At 33.9% G+C, this 20,462-nt stretch overlaps 1 protein-coding gene across 1 annotated transcript; it reads right to left on the bottom strand.

The window, feature by feature from the left end:
• Window positions 1-1,399: 1,399 nt before the first annotated feature.
• LOC120071633 (replication termination factor 2) lies at window positions 1,400-3,164 on the bottom strand. The gene has a single exon (XM_039023992.1). It carries the CDS (start codon window positions 2,772-2,774, stop codon window positions 1,608-1,610), a length of 1,167 nt encoding a protein of 388 aa, XP_038879920.1. The 5' UTR covers window positions 2,775-3,164; the 3' UTR covers window positions 1,400-1,607.
• Window positions 3,165-20,462: the final 17,298 nt, after the last annotated feature.

The raw sequence follows: 20,462 nt of genomic DNA, 5'->3' as shown, positions 1-20,462 counted from the left end.
GAATTTGCTTTGAATCATCTAAGAAAAAGATAGAAATTGAAATTTGTGAGTAGCATTGTAGACGCTTTAAGAAGCTTTCATGTATCTTTCCTTCTTGGTAGCTCCACCATGGTAATTCATCATCTGGCTGCTCTTGATCTTTCTTGGAATGCTTAATCATAGCGTTAGTGATGCATACTAATTTACTTCTTTTTCTTATCAAATACTAATTTACAATTTCATCCTCATTCACTTAATATATAACATGTTTGGAAATTATCTAAAAATGTTTAAAATCACTTCGGCTATTTTGAAACACCCCTATAAACTCAAAATAAATGTTTAGTGTACTGGAAAATCATTAAAAAATATTATTGTCCCATAAAAAAAAAAAAAACCTTCTATTTACCGAATCCTTTGCAATTTCTCTCTACACTCCAAATAAATTTTAAGTACATTTGCCCTTATATGTGCCAAGAAGAGCGTACATATTCATCATGTTTTATGGGATTGTAAAAAGGTTGGAGGGTTTGTATCATTATAAGTATTATTATTATCGCCACTGCTAAATATGTGAAATGAAAATATTCTATGAATGTAATTAGTTCAATTTGTTCTTTATTCAAGAGGGAAAAAACAAGGAAAATGAGTTATTATATCAAAGCAGTAGATAAAGGAAAATGAAGAGAACAATCTATTGCAGAAGTAGAAGCAACACATATATCCAGGTTTGACCCTAAAGAAGGCTAAATAAGAAACCCTCGAGTCCCCGGTTGAAGACGAATGATAGAAATTTCAAGGATCTAGATAGTTCTTCAAAACAAGTTTGGTCGGTTGTTAACGTCTCCTCATCGGCTTCAGTTTCTCAGTTACCATACTTTTCTTTCCAGATCTATGAAAATTAGGCTCTACACAACTAGTTATGGCAATGCCATATGCTCACATCTCATAAATGAAGCTCAAGCAAGAAGGCTTACCATAAAGCCTAGTTTGCTAGAAGTTGACATTTGGCTTGCTCGATTGAACCCAGAATACAGCTTCAGCAGAGTTTCATAATTCAAAAAAGAACAAGTAGTTGTGTTATGAATCTGATTTATCATGAAGCAGGAACGAGGACAAGTCAAACACATGAAATGGTAGAGTTTTTGAAACAATAATCAAATGGTCAGGATGAACAGAATGCTCAAAACCATCAGATAGAGAAGACCTGGGGGATATCTCAGCAGACACATATGGTATATACACACATAATAAAGAAGAATTGCTCCTAACTCTAACCGATTCCAAAAAATTTCTCTACCTAATCTTCATCTAAGGTCAAAATATGCAAATTAAGCACTCCATCAGGGGTATCTTTTTCGAAACCTCAAACATGAACTCAGATGTACTACTAGAGGCTAATGGATTGATCAGCGCAAGATTTTCATCAATATTAAATGATCTAAAAATGTAAAGCAGCTTAACAGAGTAACAGTGGTTGGTGAATGTAAACTAATATATTACATTAATTAGAAACAACAAGACATTAATCAGTAAGTCAAGAAAAGGACACTGAAAATGAAGGTTTGAAGACATACAATAATAGAAGAATTGCCATAAACCCATCTCTAAGCAGTTCTTACCACCAATCAGTTTCGACCGAGTGGAAGAGATCTACAAGAATATGTTTCCTTGAAATCTGACTTCCTAGATGAGGTGAATATTGAAGCATAAACTTCTTTGGTAGCATTGGCAGGGACCATGTCTGCTGCTTTAAAACGCTTTACAGCACCATTACTTGCTGCAACCTTTACCTGAACTCCACCATCTGGCCGCTCATGCCTTTCAGGCTTTGCAGAAACCTTCTCCAAAGCCTTAACTTCAATACCGTGTTTTTTACCAGACAAACGGGATGCTGCAAAATCCACACTCATGTCTCCATTTATACCCCCTTCCTCATTCCTCACTTTCTTCGTCTTCTTCTCCTTGGATCTCGATTTTGATTTCTCTTCCTCCATCCTCTCCCTCATTTCTTCTACCTCCTCTTCGCTCCCATTGATCACAAACTTATCTCTGTTCGTAAACTCAGCATGACAAACAAGGCAAGAAGAAGATTTAACCTCCTTCAAGGCCTTTGCACTAAGCACATGTCCACAAGTTCTCAGAGCAAAAAACTTGTACTTACCATTGAACTCAAGACCAGTAATCGGGCATTGGAACCGCGGCTCTGAAATTGCATTCCCTCGCGACTCTGTACCGGGAATCACCGAAAGATTAATCTTGATCATATCCTTCAAACCTTTGATATGCCCGAATCCTTTTGGCAACTTCTTCTCAAGCAAAGCATGCACGAGCGACTCCTTATTGAAGACATTTCCAAGCCAATCGATCACACAAGGTTCCCTCAAAGGCTCGTTAGAAAGAGCGCAATTCAACCATTTGGACAGTCTCTGCTCGTTGGGGTCAACCTTATCGGGTTTCTTCTCTGCATACATATTAAGGTAGCAGTCACGAGATTCAGCCCCTGTTGCACCGCCATCCCCACCGCCCCCAAGGACCCTGGTTCTTAAGATTAAGGTGGACAGGGGGGGAACTAGAGAACTGGGAATCGTGGTGGAATCGGGAAGGGGTTTCCCATTGAGGGTGAAGTAGAAAGATGACGCAACCCGTGAAGCGAGTGTTTCAGGGAGAAGAGAGAATTTCAGGTCCTCTAGGGTTTGGGCTGGACTTTGTGGTAGGTTTACGATTTGGGATTGAATTTGGAGGTCGAGAGAGTGAAGGAAGATCTGAAGACGGTGTTCGTTTTTTGGATGCATTACTTAGGGTTTTGAGAATTGAAGACGATGACAAAATTCCGTGGCTAGGGTTTCGCGATCACGATCAGAATAACTACGATTCTTGATGAAATTCTGTAACTTAGGCTTCGAACACAATCAGAACGACGACAATTCGAAGAACGACGACAATTCCGCTACTCGAAGATGATCGGGGAGCTGAGAAGACACCGATTCAAATCCAGAATTATTGTTTCTTCGGAGTCGGGACAAATATAATAAACAAGGCGGTGCGGCTGCCGGCGGACGTTAAGCAGCGACGATGGTGGGCACCAAAGAGGCGGACAATGTTGGGCTGAAGAGATCCGGAGGTGGGGGTCTGCGTGGGAGGGTTTCGCGAAGTGAGAAAGGAGATGGCGGATAAAAGGAACAGAAAGTTAGGCTATATATAAATATTTTAAATTACAGATATAAAAATTTTAGTCAAACTCAAATTTTCTCATCCCTACTGCGTTCTAAATCTTCTTAATATATCTTTATCACATCCAGATAAAAAAAAATAAAAATAAATAAACCAATTATTTATCCTAATCAATTAAATTTTGGCTGTAACTCTAAAATTAATGAAACATGAAACCCTATAATTAGATATAATTAATTTTAATTTATCTAGAACTTAGAATGATGAGTGTGTGGTTCGGTAAAAACTAAGGACTGAATCGAACAAATCAGTTTACAAAGAGTGTAAATAGATAAAAACTGAATCTGCTCGATTTTTGTTGTTGAATCGAATCGCGCCGATTCAGCTCAAGTCGGCTCAATTCGATTAAAATTGGTTTGAGATTAAAAAAACGTGAAAATGAAAGAAAAAAACAAAAATTGTCGAACCAAAAGGGGAGAATAGAGATAGTAGGTGTGGTGGCGGTGGGGAATGGCGTTTGAGCTATGGATGGTTGGCGGTGGCGCTGGCAAGTCAGACTAACGTTTGAGCTTCAAAATGGATAAAGAGATGGCATTTTAGATTCGAATGGAAAAGGAAATGGCAGGGATGGCAGTTGTCCTGGCAAGTTTGGTCATTGGTAGTGACATGCAAACCTTTTAAGTGCTATTTGAGGTGCTGAGTTTTAATGTCTGGAGTTAGTTGTGTTATCTGAATTCATATGTCTTTGTTTATGGGTGTGCAAAGTTGTTATATTTGAATTCATATGTCTGTGTTTGGGTGGGCAGAGTTCATATTCAGTTTTTTGTATTATAAAATAATTTGTCTGTATGAACACTATTTTTTATAAACTTATAATTTAATTATTGTATCCATCTTATTTGCAATAAGATATTGATTGCATTTTTTTATTTCATTCCAATCTCAAGATATGGTATATAGTTCAATTTTGTATTATTCATTTCAAACTTCTCGTTCAAATGATTTTAAAAAATAGTGTTAATTTAGATTAGATATGAAATTCATTAAATTCATTCCACGGATTAAAAAAATCTAGATCGGATATGAAATTCATTAAATTCATTCTTTTCAAAAGATTTTACATAATTTGATGGCCTTATACATGACCATTTTACAACTTGCTTAAAAAATTTATCACCATATCTAATGGCCACATGCCACGAGCCATTTGTACATGTCACAAAAATCAACAAATATATGATGCCTATGCAATTAGGGACTAGGAGAAGTTACAAAAAATAATAACAAAGCAACTTGCAAACACCGAGAACGTAATTAGTTAGTCTTGCCCAATAAACGCATGCAATACCTTCTCCTTAATGGTGGTGGAATGGCTAGAAAATCGTATGTTCGTTGAATATCATTCACCAACAAATCTATGAGGGTCAACTGACCGTCTTCCTCTAAACCTTCAACTTGGTAGATCTATTCGTTGACCTCCTGACGCCTCTTAAGCTCTAATTCATATTCTCTTTCTACCATTGGACAAGTTTTTCCATTTTACTTTCCTGCACGTCCATTGTTGTGCGTACAATGTCAAGCGCATTTCAGATTGGAAGGGAGTCTTTTTGCGTTTCATTACTCTCGTATCATTACTTGATCTAGTACGCCTAGTAATGGGTGTATATGGCAAAACCTCATTCATGCCATCAAGTTTTAGTATGTTCATATCGGATATACTTTCTTGTTGCTCATTAACCTGTGATCTCGACCGAGTATCCTCCAAATGTTCATCTGTAGCAGACGCTTGATCATACGGGGTTTCACAACCTTCACCAGTGGCCCTATCTTTACCAAAGACGATTGAAAGCTCATCATAGTGGGGGAATAGTTTGTGTCTCAAACTCTTCGCGTTGAGATGAGACTATAAATAGAAACATATATTATGTTATAACATAATATTATATTAGAAAGAGTTCACCATTGTAAGATAATAATACTTTAACGTGTTTTCTTACCCGAATCCATATATCGAAAACCTTTTTCTCTGCTTCCACACATTTGAACTCGTTATTTCAACCAAATTCATCGCATGCATTATTCAGCATCTCAGCGATTGCACAATATTGTCGCTTTAAAAATCTAACCTTGAACTCTATTGTTGACAGCTCGATGGAACAACTAGGAATCTTTTTGTTAAGTAGACGTTGTAGCTGTTGTAGATAGCCAGGCTTAAAGGTTCCACTATCAGCTTGTCAACCTATTTCCACCAAGTGCAATAGTGACTCCACTAACCGTACATCTTCAATCTTCATCCAAATGTGTTTTGCCATTTTTTCACGTCCTGCCATTTAGCTACATACATACATACGTTAATAAAATAAATTGGGCACAATTAGATAAACAAACTTTTGAGTACGAATAGCATAAAACATGTTCTATCATTCACATGAACCAATTGACACAACAAAAATTAAGATACTTCAACACAGTAGATTGTTTGAACCGAAAGATAACATAATCTAAAAGCGGAAGGAAGTTATTCATAGTAAAGCAAATTGAACAAGAAACTTTGTGCTCATAATTCTTGTTCCTATTCATCGAACATTCACGTCGCCAACTCATCCCTGAAATTGGTCCATTCGTCAGACGTTTCAATAAATTGTAAATTTTCATCATCGAGCTCGTTAGATGCAAAATCTCCATCATCCGTTATTTCAGACATTGTAGTTTTGCCCATCTTCTTCGTTATCAGGTTGTGCAGCAGGCAACATGTCGTTATTATTCTACATTGGATCTTAACTGAGTAGTAGGACTTCCCACGTAGTATCACCTAACGACCTTTGAGTACGCGAAATGCTTCTATGCAGTTTCTAGTGGATGAATGTTTTGAAGGAACTCGAATTGAAGAGATCCTTGAGCGGAAGCAAATCGTCCAAATTCCATTAATTATTGAAAACATAATTTACAGTAAACATACAATAGATATGCCTTTAAAGTTAAACTACAACATGCTTTTACAAGAAATAAAGGGTTCAAGATACATTACCCTTGAAGAATCTTTCTTTACGTAAAACTCCCTCGAACAGTCACGAGCCTCGAACAGACACAGCAACTCTTGAAAACCTTCTTCAAAATATCTCAAAAAGTAACAAGGACACTACCACAATGAGCCTTTGGTATTCTCGGGGTGAGAACTTAGGAGTAGTGGGCTATGACTATTTTGGTTAGGAGGGATATTTTGAGTGTGGAGGAAGAAGATTGAGGAACACACAGAACTTTTCTGCAACTCTCAATCATTTAGCTAAGTGTCAATCGTAGTGGAAGAAGAAGAAAACTATTTTTTTTTTATTTCCAAAACAATAACCACTCACTAAGGAGGTTGGAGAGAAAAGAGGGAAGTTATATTCAAATAATAATAAAATAATATAAATATGATATGATATGATAACTAACTTATAATATTATATTTATATTAAATTATATGTTATATCAAATATAACATATAACTTATAGTTTTAATATTGTATTACATGCAATATAAACTATAGTTTCTTTTCTCTATTTTCTAGCATTTATATTAAATGTAACAACTATGAATCACATTCATAGAAAATATATTTGAATCTCATTCAAATATTTATTTCCTCCCAATAAACTATAATGTATCAAATACATTATGACAATTATATCATATATAATTGAATCCCTCTTATTAATTTGAATAATTCAAATTAACCCAAAAACTGATTCTCAACTAAATCCTTTTGAGCTACCAAGGGAACCATATGGATCTGTAGCTTGAAGCTCCAACAGTACATGAATAATTAACTAAACTCTTTAATTACATTATTCACCATTCGTTAACTGTCGGGCACTCCATTAAAGACCGATAGCTACACTCTTTGTACTACAGATATATTTCTGTGTCCATTGGATATAACCAATCAACAGTACGATGACCCTTCACAAATTGCTCGTAAGTACAGCTAGACCAAATTATCGTTTTGCCTCTGTAGTTACATCTAACTCCTTAAGTACCACTGATTCCTCTAATGAACAATAGATCATAGTCCTACTATGACTAAACCCTTCTCGGGCCAGAAGAGGGTATGGCACCACATTGTTCAGGACCTGAAATCAGTCCTCAAGAGAGCAATTTATCTACTTACCCCTACTTCAGGAAAGAAGTGAATTACATCTTGTGTAGCTGTGTTCTCAGCTCCCCAATTAGGTAAATCCCCAAAATGGTAGGTTTGTTGAGTCAGCGATCTGGTCACTCTCACCTATACAAATAAAAGGATTGCCCTCATAGTTAGAAGTTCACAACTCACTTAGGATTTAGGTCATATTACCTATGGTCATCCTGGTAAAATGTAAGTCTCTATTATGAACGACGTTATATAATGAGGCTAAACATTTCGTGGTCTGGTCTTATACAAACTCCTTTCTATAGAATATCCCCGCTCACATGTCTAATACATGAATGATCAGGATCAGATCATTCGTAGCACTTTCAACAATTGTAATATCTACAAAGTGGGTCATACTCGTAGTGTCACAAGGATAAAGTACTCAGCCTTATCCATCTACTATAGACCATTTAGGTTATCACTTAAACACGATCCACATATATGTCTCCACATACATGTTTAAGTTACAAATAAAATCTTGGATGTTAGTTTATTGGTTTGTGGTTAATGCAACTAAAATATTACACATTTTATAGACAAAATGAATAAAATATCATCTATTATTAATCACATAAGAGTTTATTCATACAATGTTTACAAACTATAGGACCCTATGAGATTTAGGGCATCAACCCCAACATGTCTCATGTTGAAAAGTTCCTATGGATTAGTCGGACCATTTCCAGTACCATGTCATTCTAAAAGATGGTACTGCTCTCCCCTATATGGTGCCAAGAATCCCCCGACATTGAGATATCCAACATCACATAGGTAATAATAACCTAGGCATGGAATACACAAAATTAGTTGGCAACCTATTTGCTCTTGAATCCAAATAGTGCAATTACAAAAGTCTATACCCTTGGAAACCTTCAACCTGTGTGGTCGAGAAATTGCATCCCTAAACATTCTAGAATCGGCTGCAAACCCTTCCCACCCTGCAACACAAATATGAACTCACCAGTTGGAGAACAGACTGTTAGCTTTAGGGCTTCAATCAAACCAAGTATTTTGATGATAACAAACTCAGATTTTTTGTACTAACATTTTCAGTGTTTAAGAGTCACTATCTTGTAGAGCTCGGAAAGACGATTCCAACGCAATTTGAATCGCTCAGATCGGAGTTCAAACGAGAAAGTTATAAGCAAAAAGAAATTGGAGAGGAAATCAAACGTGGCAGTGACATATGGCACCTTGCTGACGTGGCACAAAATGGTCAATATTGATGACGTGGTAGCTGACGTAGTGGATGATGTGATGCTCCAACCGGTCACTTTTTGCTGACGTGGCGACTGTAGACGAATGAAATAATGACAAGTGGCGGTCGCCCAGCTTCACACACGGACGCGCGCATGCGCCGCACGTGCTTGCAATTTCTTCACAGAATGCGGCGCGTGACACTCAATCTCCTCCCCTGTGCGCGTGGCGCTCATATCATCCGGCTATTTTTTATTTTCATTTTTATTTTCTTATTTTCCTTTAATTTCCTGATCCAATTTTCTCCAAATTCTCATCAAATTTCAGCATTTTCAAATTTGATTTCGTTCCTAAATTTTCATCCTTCAAATCCTTTTTATTCTCCAAATCTCAATAATTCCAATCTTTCAAAATTCCTTTTCAAATCCATTTTATTCTCCAAATCTCAATAATTTCAATCTTTCAAAACCTTTCCTTTTCTATTTTTATTCAATCTCCACCCTTCATTTGCAATCATATCCAATGGCCAAAATTTATTCTCCTCGCCTATAAATTTGACTTGATTTTACTCTTCATGGCCAAAAACTATCAAGTCTTAAGCTCTCAATTCTCTCTACTCTTAAATTCTTGCCCTCCTTGCTCCTAAATTGGCCTAGAGTTATTTTTGTAAGTTTTTTTTTTCTGAGTACTCAACTTGTGTATTTAGCCTTCAAGAGGTAATATTGTGAGGTTTTCTTTTAATTTTTGGGAATTGTATTAAGGTGTGGGTACACCTTGGGTTGTGAGAAAAAGAAATTGGTTTGATCTTGATCTTGGGTTTCTCTTTAGCCCAGGAAAAAGAGGGTCGTATGTCGATTTGGTCCTCACCTCCAAGAGGATCACTTAGTGAAATACTTAAGAAGGAGTCCTGGAGAGTGGAGTAGGCAATTTACCGAACCACTATAATTCCCGGTGTTTTCTCTTCCTCTCTTTTATTTCTTGTTTTCAAATTTTTTGCTTGTCTTAGTTATTTTTTAATCTTTCCAAATTGCATGATTTAATTTTTAGTTGCTTTGTTATTTAAATTTATCATTGATTAAATTGTCTTTAAATTTGAAGTTATCATAGCTTGCATGATTTAAGTTTTGTCTTGCATAAATTTTCTTGTAATCAAATTTAGTGGGTTAACTTTATGAGCATTGTTTGAAGATAATTATTTTTTTTTAAAAAAAAAAAAATATGGTAGTCAACCCTATTCACTTCTCCTCTAGTATTGTCTTTAGATCCTATAATTGGTATCAGAGCAAGGGTAGCTCGTTTCTTATTTCAAAAAGGTTTTGAATTTTTTTCTTGATTTTACATTCTTTGTTTTTTTAATCTTATTTAAATCTGGAATTTTTTCTAATTTTACAAAAAGTTTGAAATTTGAGTTTTAAAAAGCTGTTTTCATTATTTTATTTTTTGGTCTTGAAAATTGGTTATTAAAACCATTTAATATCATTTTGTTTTTCTCTAACTTCTAATCTTTTGAAATCTTTTGATTTAAAATCTAAATTTGGGAAAAAGTATTTCTCATTACAAAAATTCTTTTTATAATACAATAGACCTAATATACTTCTTCTTTTCCTCTTTGCGAAAAACTTAATTGTTCGGAGCTTATGGCAACTATTTGGAATAAATGGGTATGGTGAAGGTCCAATCTACCACTAGGCCACCTTTGTTTGATGGAAATAATTATGCCATGGGGAAACTTTGTGAAGGATGAGAGATACAACTAATTAGTGTATGAATTAAATCCTGAGTTTGACTATAGTTTGAATCCTCATGTGAGTTATATATTGTTTAATGGTCCTTTATGTGTAATAGCGCCACTAAGTTAGTGAAAATTGGTTATTCAGACTTATATTGCCCCAAGAGTGGAATAGTATAAAGTAAAGAGGTTTTAATGATGGGAAGATAAAAAGAAGTTCTTAATGTCTAAATAGCACCATTGATAGCGTGACTCTGATATGATATTGTATAATCGCTACTAATGTGTTGAGAGATCTCACTGACTATTCACGGGTTTTCATTCTAGATGTCGTAGTGGATTTAATTTCTGCTCATAAAGAGTAGTAAATAATGTGGAATGGATTAATTTAATTTGACTATTTAGAAATAAAGATTCTCATATAATTATACAAGGATAAACTATACTCAAGTTCAAAATGAAGTATTCAATTATGGAAGCATTTAGCCTAAATCTTGTTATATGTCAGCTATTATAGTCATTAAAAGCGAATAATTACAAAAATTGGATATGTATTTGAGAATAAATATTTCAGACTAATTGTAGCGAAAATGAAAATACAGCAATTATGCTGATATATTTGAGTGAGTATTGTGATACTTAGAAGTAGTTATGTTTTTCACGAATATTTGTTTAATGCTTTGGAATAGATATTACAGGAAAATAATTATCTGGTCTATAACTCAAACTATACTGAGACAGAATGGATAATAGTAGAAGAATTGAAATTTACTGTATTCTAAATAATGAGATCATATTTGTCTCTTAAATGAATCAGAAGTCGAGTAAAAAAGAGGCTTAAATTAATTAATGTTTTGAGAGTGGGGATGGCAATCAGCAACAAAAGTATAATGCGTAAATTAATATTACACTTCTTATTATCCACCATAAATAATTATCACATTAGAATAAGAGAGTTCTCAATGATAATTCTTCTAAATATGAGATTTTAAGTGTATTATCGCATATGATTAAGAGCCTATATCTAAATATGGAAAAAGTAAGAGATTTAGTTCTAATTAATTGAAGCACAATTATGCACAACACATAGCATTATATGAAAAAAAAGTTACTTGTGTATAAGACACACTTCAAATTGTTCAAGGATAAGGAGACTCTCTCGTCAACCTTATAGAGAAGCTGAAAAAATCTGTTTCTAATTATTGAGTGCGCCAAAATTAAAAGTTCGAGAGTAAGTGAAATCTTTTTATCATAATGATATTGTTCAAAAAACCTAAGCCTCATTTAGAAATAATCTATGAACTCCTCAACGCAAGGACATATTTCACTCCCCATACTCTCCCAAGTAGGCGACATAAGAGCGTACCATAACCAGAAGAGCGTAGATAGAAAACCAAACTCTTCTACTCATGGATACACCAAGAGAAAGATAATGGTTACTACTTTACCTCGTGGTTGTGATTGCAATATGTCCTCATGTAATGGAAATAGACCCCAGTTACAACTGGAGATTAAAGAAAGTGGCGTTGGACTTGTCGCTCATATTATATAGAAAATCAACCATCTAAAAGAGGAAAAAATCGTAGCAAGAGGAATGTGCACAGGATAGAGGAGTGTATAATCGTCTTCACTTTGTCGACGGAGGTATTTATCAGTTGCTTAATGAAAATAGTGACGAGATATTATGTATATGAGAGAGAGTCGATAAGGAACAGATGAAGTAGATAATTCTAATATTTTGGATACTTGTTAACTGTCTGTTATTGAGTCTAATGTGTGAGACGACGATGACGACGATTTTGAGGTAAGTTCCTGAAACACCCTTACTTGTTAGTTGAGCTCAATTGAATGCATATAATGAAGTTTAAAAATAAATTTGAAAATTAGGTTTGCCAAATATAATGGTCTTTTAGGAAGAGAAAATGCTAAATTACGCTCTTTAAAATAATAACTATTAATTGAGCATAGATAATCATAAATTGAGAAAAATGGAGACATTAGGAATAAGCATCTAGGATTATCTAAATCAAATTTGATGCTGTAAAAGAAGAGGTATAAATTATCTAGGAAATTTAAAAATGAAGATATTTTCAGCTATCCTTTTAAAGTTTTACAATGGGAAAATGTTATACAGTAATAAACTAGAAGATATACAAAATCGATGATGATGGTGAATGAAGCAAGAATGTTTCATACGCCATTTATTTTGATCAACAGCTCGGGAATGTTCGACATCTCTTATTAACACCTAAATCGCGTACATAAGCTCAAAAGAAAAATTATACCCAATATAATATAATATCTCTAGTTTTTCACAATATTATCATGTGTTTTCCTATTTGTCTGTCATGTACTGTCATGGAGCATATTAATTAAAACTTCTCAATTGTATTATTTCACTATTAAGTAGGAATGTCTACACTCCTGTTCTCAATAGTGTAAGCGATTAGATCAATGCGACTTTTTTTATAGTATCGTGTAATGAATGAAAAAGAGATTGGATTCTCATCATATCACTTTTCATACGAATGTTCAGTCTGATATTAGGGACCACAAACTATAAAATATATATTTGTGATTGGTATCTAATGTCGTGTATAGCAGATTTTCTATATGTCTTGATGGAAAATCCTCAATTCCTCGTACTCAGGTATGTTTGAGGATCTATTCTATAAAACTCCGAAGCATGTGCTGGGCTATTTCCAGGAAACGTGGGACATGTTGCATTGATCTAAATAGGTTATTGAATTACTTGCTGACAATTACTCGGATAAGATATCAATTAACTTATCAACTTAGTGACCTAGAACAATTGAGCTAGAATAGAGTTGGTAATAGTGTTAGACGTTTACGTTTTTAGTTACCTCTGTCACTATTAAATGAGGGTTTATAGGTCAATAAAGATGAAGGGTGCTAATATTAGTTTTTGCGACAAAATAAAATTATTTTTGGAAGACGATATTACTTAAGAGTGATTACACACGTGTTACTTTTGAATTATCTTTATGGGGTAGAGACATAAAAATGAGAACTGATACTTGATGCATTTATTTCTAGTTGTAATGGTATTTTTGGATTATGTTACATGATGTCCATGTTAGAGTTGTCGTTGAGCTGGCTCTCCATATAATTGTATTGTGATTAGAAGGATATAGTAGTGAATAGATATATGATTAAATGTCTATGCATTTGAAAACAATGAGCAATCAAACAAAATACATGCATGTTATTAGGTGAAAAAAGTTCTTAGCGATTGTATCCCAGTCAGGAAATAGAAGATTGTGTTATTACTATTGAATCTTATTTAGATTGGTTCCCAAGATATTTTGATAATTGACGGGAATCAACAACATTAGATTTAGCGCTAAGACACTGCCTATATTGAATGAGTGGACTCCAATTCTTCGTCTATATGTGCGAATAGGGGAGGAGATATGCTGTATCCCACTATGGCAAACTCTCAGAAGAATGCGTTTTAGTTAGGTGAGTCAACGACTCGTCTATGTAGTATCTGCAAATTGATCATTTTACATATTAAACAAAAATCATATTTTACAACAAAAATCACATAAATCTGTAAATAGGTAAACATTAGATACCCACTTGTTAGAGGTCATGATTTTTAGTCGAAATTAATCGCTTCTTTTAAGGGAAAATTAGTTTGTGAGAAAGATAGTGGGGAACGAGATTTTCTTCTATTTATATCTTTTTGATCATCTCCAATATACACAAAACCTCAACAAAAAGTTTCATTGTTTGTAAGAAAAAGAAAAATCCAATACTTTACAAGAAATTAAGGCTACCTCGATGCTTAATGAATATGATTATCCAAAAATTTTTTTGGGCTGAAGCTGTTAATACTGCATCTTATATAATTGAAATCGGTTTTAATATGACCTGTTTTAGATAAAACTCCTTATGAGCTTTTTAATAATAAAACTCCAAATATTAGCTATTTCAAAGTCTTTGGTTGCAAATGTTTTATTTTGAAAGACAAAGGGAAACTTGGAAAGATTGAGTCAAAAACAGACATTGGCATATTCTTAGGATATTCTACATGTAATAAAGCATATAGAGTTTTTAATAAAAGAACTCATGTACTTGAAGAGTCAATGAATGTTGTTTTTGATGAAACACATGTTGACACTAATAAAGTTTCTGCTAGTGATGAATTAGAAATACCTGTTGAAGATCTTAGTATTAAATATAGGGAAGCAGTATCAAATGAATCTCAGAAAGAGCCAGAAAAATCACTCCCTCAGATTGGAGATTCTCCACTCACCATCCTCAGGAGTTAATAATAGGTGATGTATCTCAAGGGGTAAGAACTCGCTCTTCTTTAAATGCTTTCAATAATGTTGCTTTCGTGTCTCAAATTGAACCAAAGTCTTTTAAAGATGATCAATCTGATGAGTTGTGGTTAATTGCTATGCAAGAAGAATTAAATCAATTTGAAAGAAATAATGTGTGGGAACTAGTCCTGCGTCCTAGTGATCATCTTGTTATAGGTATTAAATGGATATTTAGAAATAAAATGAATGAATCTGGTAATATTGTTAGAAATAAAGCTAGACTAGTTGTTCAAGGCTATAGTCAAGAAGAAGGAATAGATTATGAGGAAACATTTTCTCCTGTTGCTAGATTAGAATCTATTCGCATGCTACTTGCATTTGCATCTCATAAGAATTTTACTTTATTTCAAATGGATGTAAAAAGTGCTTTTTTAAATGGTTTCATAATGGAGGAAGTGTATATTGAATAACCTCCTGGTTTTGAAAGCTTTGATATCCAAATTATGTTTTTAAATTAAATAAAACACGTTATGGTCTTAAACAAGCTCCTAGAGCTTGGTATGACCGTTTGAGTAAATTTTTGCTAGAAAATGGTTTTAAAATGGGACTTATTGATACTACTCTTTTTATCAAAATTAAAGATAATGATATTTTATTAGTGTAAATCTATGTTGATGATATTATATTTGGTGCTACTAACTCTTCTCTTTGTGAAGAATTTTCTAAGTGTATGCATAGTGAGTTTGAAATGAGCATGATGGGAGAACTTAAATTCTTCCTTGGGCTTCAAATTAAAAGCTTGATAAGGATGAAAAAGGTAAAAACGTAGATATTAAATCTTATAGAGGTATGATCGGATCCTTGCTTTACTTAACTGCGAGTAGACCTGATATTATGTTTAGTGTATGAATGTATGCTAGATTTTAATCATGTCCTAAAGAATCGCACTTGCATGCTGTAAAAAGAATTTTTAAATATTTGTTTGCTACCGTTGATTTAGGCTTATGGTATCCTAAAAATGCATCTTTAGATTTGATTGCATATTCTGATGCTGATTTTGCTGGTAGTCTAACTGATAGAAAAAGTACTAGTGGAACATGTCATTTTCTAGGTAGTTCTTTAGTATCTTGGTATTGTAAAAAACAAAATTCTGTTGCATTATCTACCACTGAGACTGAATATATTGTTGGTGCTAGTTGTTGTTCTCAAGTTTTATGGATGAAACAAACGTTGCATGATTTTAGTTTAAATTTTGAACAAGTACCAATCTTTTGTGATAATACTAGTTTAATTAATTTAACTAAAATTCTCATTCAACATTCTAGAACAAAGCATATAGATATTAGACATCATTTTCTTCGAGAGCATGTGCAAAATAAGAATATTGTCATTAATTTAATACTGAGAACCAGGTAGCAATTCTTACAAAGGCATTAAATGAAGAAGCCTTTTGTAAAAATAGACTTACACTTGGTATTATTAGAATTGTCTAATTATGTTTGATAGGGGGAGCATTATTCATATTTCTATGAATTTATGTGTTATAATTTATTGAAGGGGAGCATTATTTATATGATTAACGGGGAGAAAAAAAACTTGTATATATTTTTGTTGATAACAAAAGGGGGAGAAGTATTTTTGGTATTATGGTGGTTTGTCATCATAAAAAAGGGGAGATTGTTAGCTTTAAGACTTCAATCAAACCAAGTATTTTGATGATAACAAAATCAGATTTTTTTTGTACTAAAATTTTCAGTGTTTTAGAGTTACTATCTTGTAGAGCTCAGAAATACGATTCCAACGCAATTTAAATCGCTCAAATTGGAGTTCAAACGAGAAAGTTATAAGCAAAATAAGATTGGAGAGGAAATCCAACGTGGCAGTGACACGTGGCACCTTGCTGGCGTGGCACACAAACGGTCAATATAGATGACGTGACGCTCCAACTGGTCACTTTTTGCTGACATGGCGATGACATGGCACATGATGTGATAGTGACGTGGCGACCATGGACGAATGAGATAATGACAAGTGGCGGTCACCCAGCTTCACGCACAGCACGCGCGTGCAGCGCACGCGCTTGTAGTTTCTTCACAGAATGCGGTGCATGATTCTCAATCTCCTCCCCTGTGTGCGTGGTGCTCATATCATCCGGCTATTTTTTATTTTCATTTTGATTTTCTTATTTTTCTTTAATTTCCTGATCCAATTTTCTCCAAATTCTCATCAAATTTCAGCATTTTCAAATTTGATTTCGTTCCTAAATTTTCATCCTTCAAATCCATTTTATTCTCCAAATCTCAATAATTCCAATCTTTCAAAATTCCTTTTCAAAACCTTTCCTTTTCTATTTTTATTCAATCTCCACCCTTCATTTGCAATCATATCCAATTGCCAAAATTTATCCTCTTCATCTATAAATTCGACTTGATTTTACTCTTCATGGACACACCAAAAGCTATCAAAGTCTTAAGCTATCAATTCTCTCTACTCTTAAATTCTTGTCCTCCTTGCTCCTAAATTGGCCTAGAGTTATTTTTTTGAGTTTTTTTTTCTAAGTGCTCAACTTGTGTATTTAGCCTTCAAGAGGTAATATTGTGAGGTTTTCTTTTAATTTTTTGGAATTGTATTAAGGTGTGGGTACACCTTGGGTTTTGAGAAAAAGAAATTGGTTTAATCTTGATCTTGGGTTTCTCTTTAACCTAGGAAAAAGAGGGTCGGGTGTCGGTTTGGTCCTCACCTCTAAGAGGATCACTTAGTGAAATACCCAAGAAGGAGTCTTGGAGAGTGGAGTAGGCAATTTATCGAACCACTATAATTCCCGGTGTTTTCTCTTCCTCTCTCTTTTATTTCTTGTTTTCAAATTTTTTGTTTGTCTTAGTTATTTTTTAATCTTTCCAAATTGCATGATTTAATTTTTAGTGTGTTATTTAAATTTATCCTTGATTAAATTGTCTTTAAATTTGAAGTTATCATAGCTTGCATGATTTAAGTTTTGTCTTGCATAAATTTTCTTTAATCAAATTAGTGGGTTAACCTTATTGAGCATTGTTTGAAAGATAAAATTATTTTAAAAAAAAAAAAATTAGTAGTCAACCCTTTCACTCTCCTGTAGTGTTGTCTTTAGATCCTACAATTGCTATCAGAGCAATTAACTCGGTTTTCTTATTTCAAAAAGGTTTTGTATTTTTTTCTTGATTTTACATTCTGTTTTCTTTAATCTTATTAAATCTGGAATTTTTCTAATTTTTGTAAAAGTTTGAAAAATTGAGTTTTAAAAGCTGTTTTCATTAGAAATTTTTTGTCTTGAAAATTGGTTATTAAAACCTTATTTTTTTCTCTACTTCTTAATCTTTGAAATATTTTTTATTAAAATCTAAATTTTGGAAAAGTATTTCTCTTTACAAAAATCTTTTTTAAAAAAAATTATATTCTCTTCCTCTTGCGAAAAACTTAATTGTTCGGCTTATGGTAACTATTGGTCAATCTACCACTAGGCCACCTTTGTTTGATGGAAATAATTATGCATGGTGGAAAACTAGGCTGAGAATTTATTTGATTTCTATTGACTATAATCTAATGGGAAATTGTTTTTAATGGTCCTTTAATTCCTACTAAGATAGTTGATAATAAAGATATTCCTAAGGAAGAAAAAGAGTTTAATGATGAAGATAAAAAGAAGTTTTCTATTAATGCTAAAGCCATGAACTGTCTGTTTTGTGCTTTATGTCCTGATGAGTTTAATCGAGTCTCTGAATGTAATTCTGCTAAAGAAATTTGGGATATGCTTGAAGTAACTCATGAAGGAATTAATCAAGTTAAAGAGTCAAAGATTAGTATGTTAGTTCATAATTATGAATTGTTTAAAATGGATGCAAATGAAACTATATCTGAAATGTTACTAGGTTCACGTATTTGTGTAAATTTATGTAATTTTTTAGTATATTTGGTGAGTTGTTGGTTAGGATTTTGTGTCTATTCTTAGATATTCTCTTTTGTATATTTACTCATTGTATTTATTCATTATTTTATTAAAATATAGAAAATACAATAATGTGTTCTCATGATATCAAAGTCCAAAATTAGGGTTAACCTCGTCATCATACCATCAACCATCCGTTTGATTCCTCTTGTTGGTGTCTTTCCCGTTTGTAGGTTGGAGATCCGGTGCGCAAGTCCGTCGTCTCAGTCGTTCGTGCAGGTCATTTGGCACGGAGGTTCGTAAAAAAGTTTCCATCTGTACGTACCATCTGTTCGTGCCAATATTCGTACGTACCATCTTTCGTACCCAAATTTGTTTTTGCTGGTATCAGATCCGTTTGTCTCCACCCAGATCCATGCATCTTCGTCTTCGTTGTCTCCATTCGACGTTTCGTGCATCTCCGTTTGTGGGTCTTCCGTCTAGATCCGGTTCTTCGCCCAGACCTGGCACTCTATTCTCCGTCCAACTCCACCATTTGTGGGTTCTCCGATTGATCTCATTATCCTCATCTAAGAATCGTGTCGAAGCATCACATTCTAAGAGTTAGAAAACATGCAGCGGAAGTATCAAGGATCCATAAGCATTCAAATTCACTAATTTTGGCAGAAACTTAAGCATGCTCTTCTAAAAAAAGGGTTTTAAGATCATACCTTTGAAGAAATCTCAACGAACTTGATTATACAATAACAGTCTTCACCAAAGATCACCGTGAACCACCTCAAGGTCCTCCCCACTATCCTCTTGGAGCTTTAGACAGAGTTGTGAGACTCAAGAACAGCTTGAATAGATGAAGAACAGTGAAGAACTCACAACAACCCCATTGGAATTACTTTTTCTTCTCACAGATATTTTCTCTCAAAATTTATGTATTAGCTCTCTTCAAATCACTCTAAACTTCTTTATTTATTGCAGATGAACATGCAAAGAAGTGAATTGCATGGCTTACAACTCGTGCTTGAAGCATTAATGAAGTGGAGATGGGGTTTGTGTAAGAATGATGAAGATGATAATGGAAAAACAGCATTTTCCATTCTGTATGGCATGTAAAAACCGATTTTCAATTTCTTTTTAAAATCAAATTTTGATTTCCAAAACTATTTTGATTAATTAAATAATAATTTAAAATTAATTTAATATCAAATATTAAATTAATTTTGCACAATAATCATCTTCATATATTTAAATCATATTTAAATATATATTCTCCTGTTCTGTTTAATTTGAACGTTTCAAATTAATTTCTCAAGCTACTTTAAAGCTTATCCATTTACGAGCTAGTAGGGGGACCTCGCGGACCTACAGATCATGGGCTCCAACGATTCGAGATTAATTGGCTAAACCCATTAGTCCGATTTAACCCCCATTCGTTAATTAATTGAACACTCCACTATAACCCATACTTGAACTCCCCTTACTGTAGATATATTATGTCCACTTAATAACCATAATCAGTAAGTCGATCTTTCACATGTTGTTCGTAATCACAACTAGGTCAAAATACCGTTTTACCCCTGTGAATACATCTTGTTCCTTAAGTTCCTACTGATCCTCTAATGAACAATTCTGATTCATAATCTTTATGATTCAAATTCTTTCTTTATCATGAGAAGGCGGGACCCTGATTGTTCAAGACCTGGAATCAATACATAAGAGAACAACCTATCTGCTAACCCTAAATAGGGTAGGAGTGAATTCCATCTTGCAAGGCTATGTCCTCAGCTATTCATCTGGTCTTATCCCCAAAATGGTAAGCTTATTGAGCAGTGTTGTTGGACTACTCTTACCGTTTGCAGATCAAAGGATAATCCCAAATAAACAGGAATTCATAGCTAGCTTAGAATTAAGATCGAGTTAACCTAGGTTACATAATGAATGAAATAGTCAGTTTTAACAGTAAACGGTCATCATAAAGAAAAGTGACTATTTTCGTGGTCCAG

The sequence above is a fragment of the Benincasa hispida genome, chromosome 2, assembly GCF_009727055.1.
Source record: "Benincasa hispida cultivar B227 chromosome 2, ASM972705v1, whole genome shotgun sequence".
Taxonomy (NCBI): Eukaryota; Viridiplantae; Streptophyta; class Magnoliopsida; order Cucurbitales; family Cucurbitaceae; genus Benincasa; species Benincasa hispida.
This window is presented reverse-complemented; position numbering and strand designations above follow the sequence as displayed.

Coding starts and splice junctions, on each gene's coding strand:
- LOC120071633 (XM_039023992.1), bottom strand. CDS start 2,774: ATGCATCCAAAAAACGAACACCGTCTTCAGATCTTCCTTCACTCTCTC.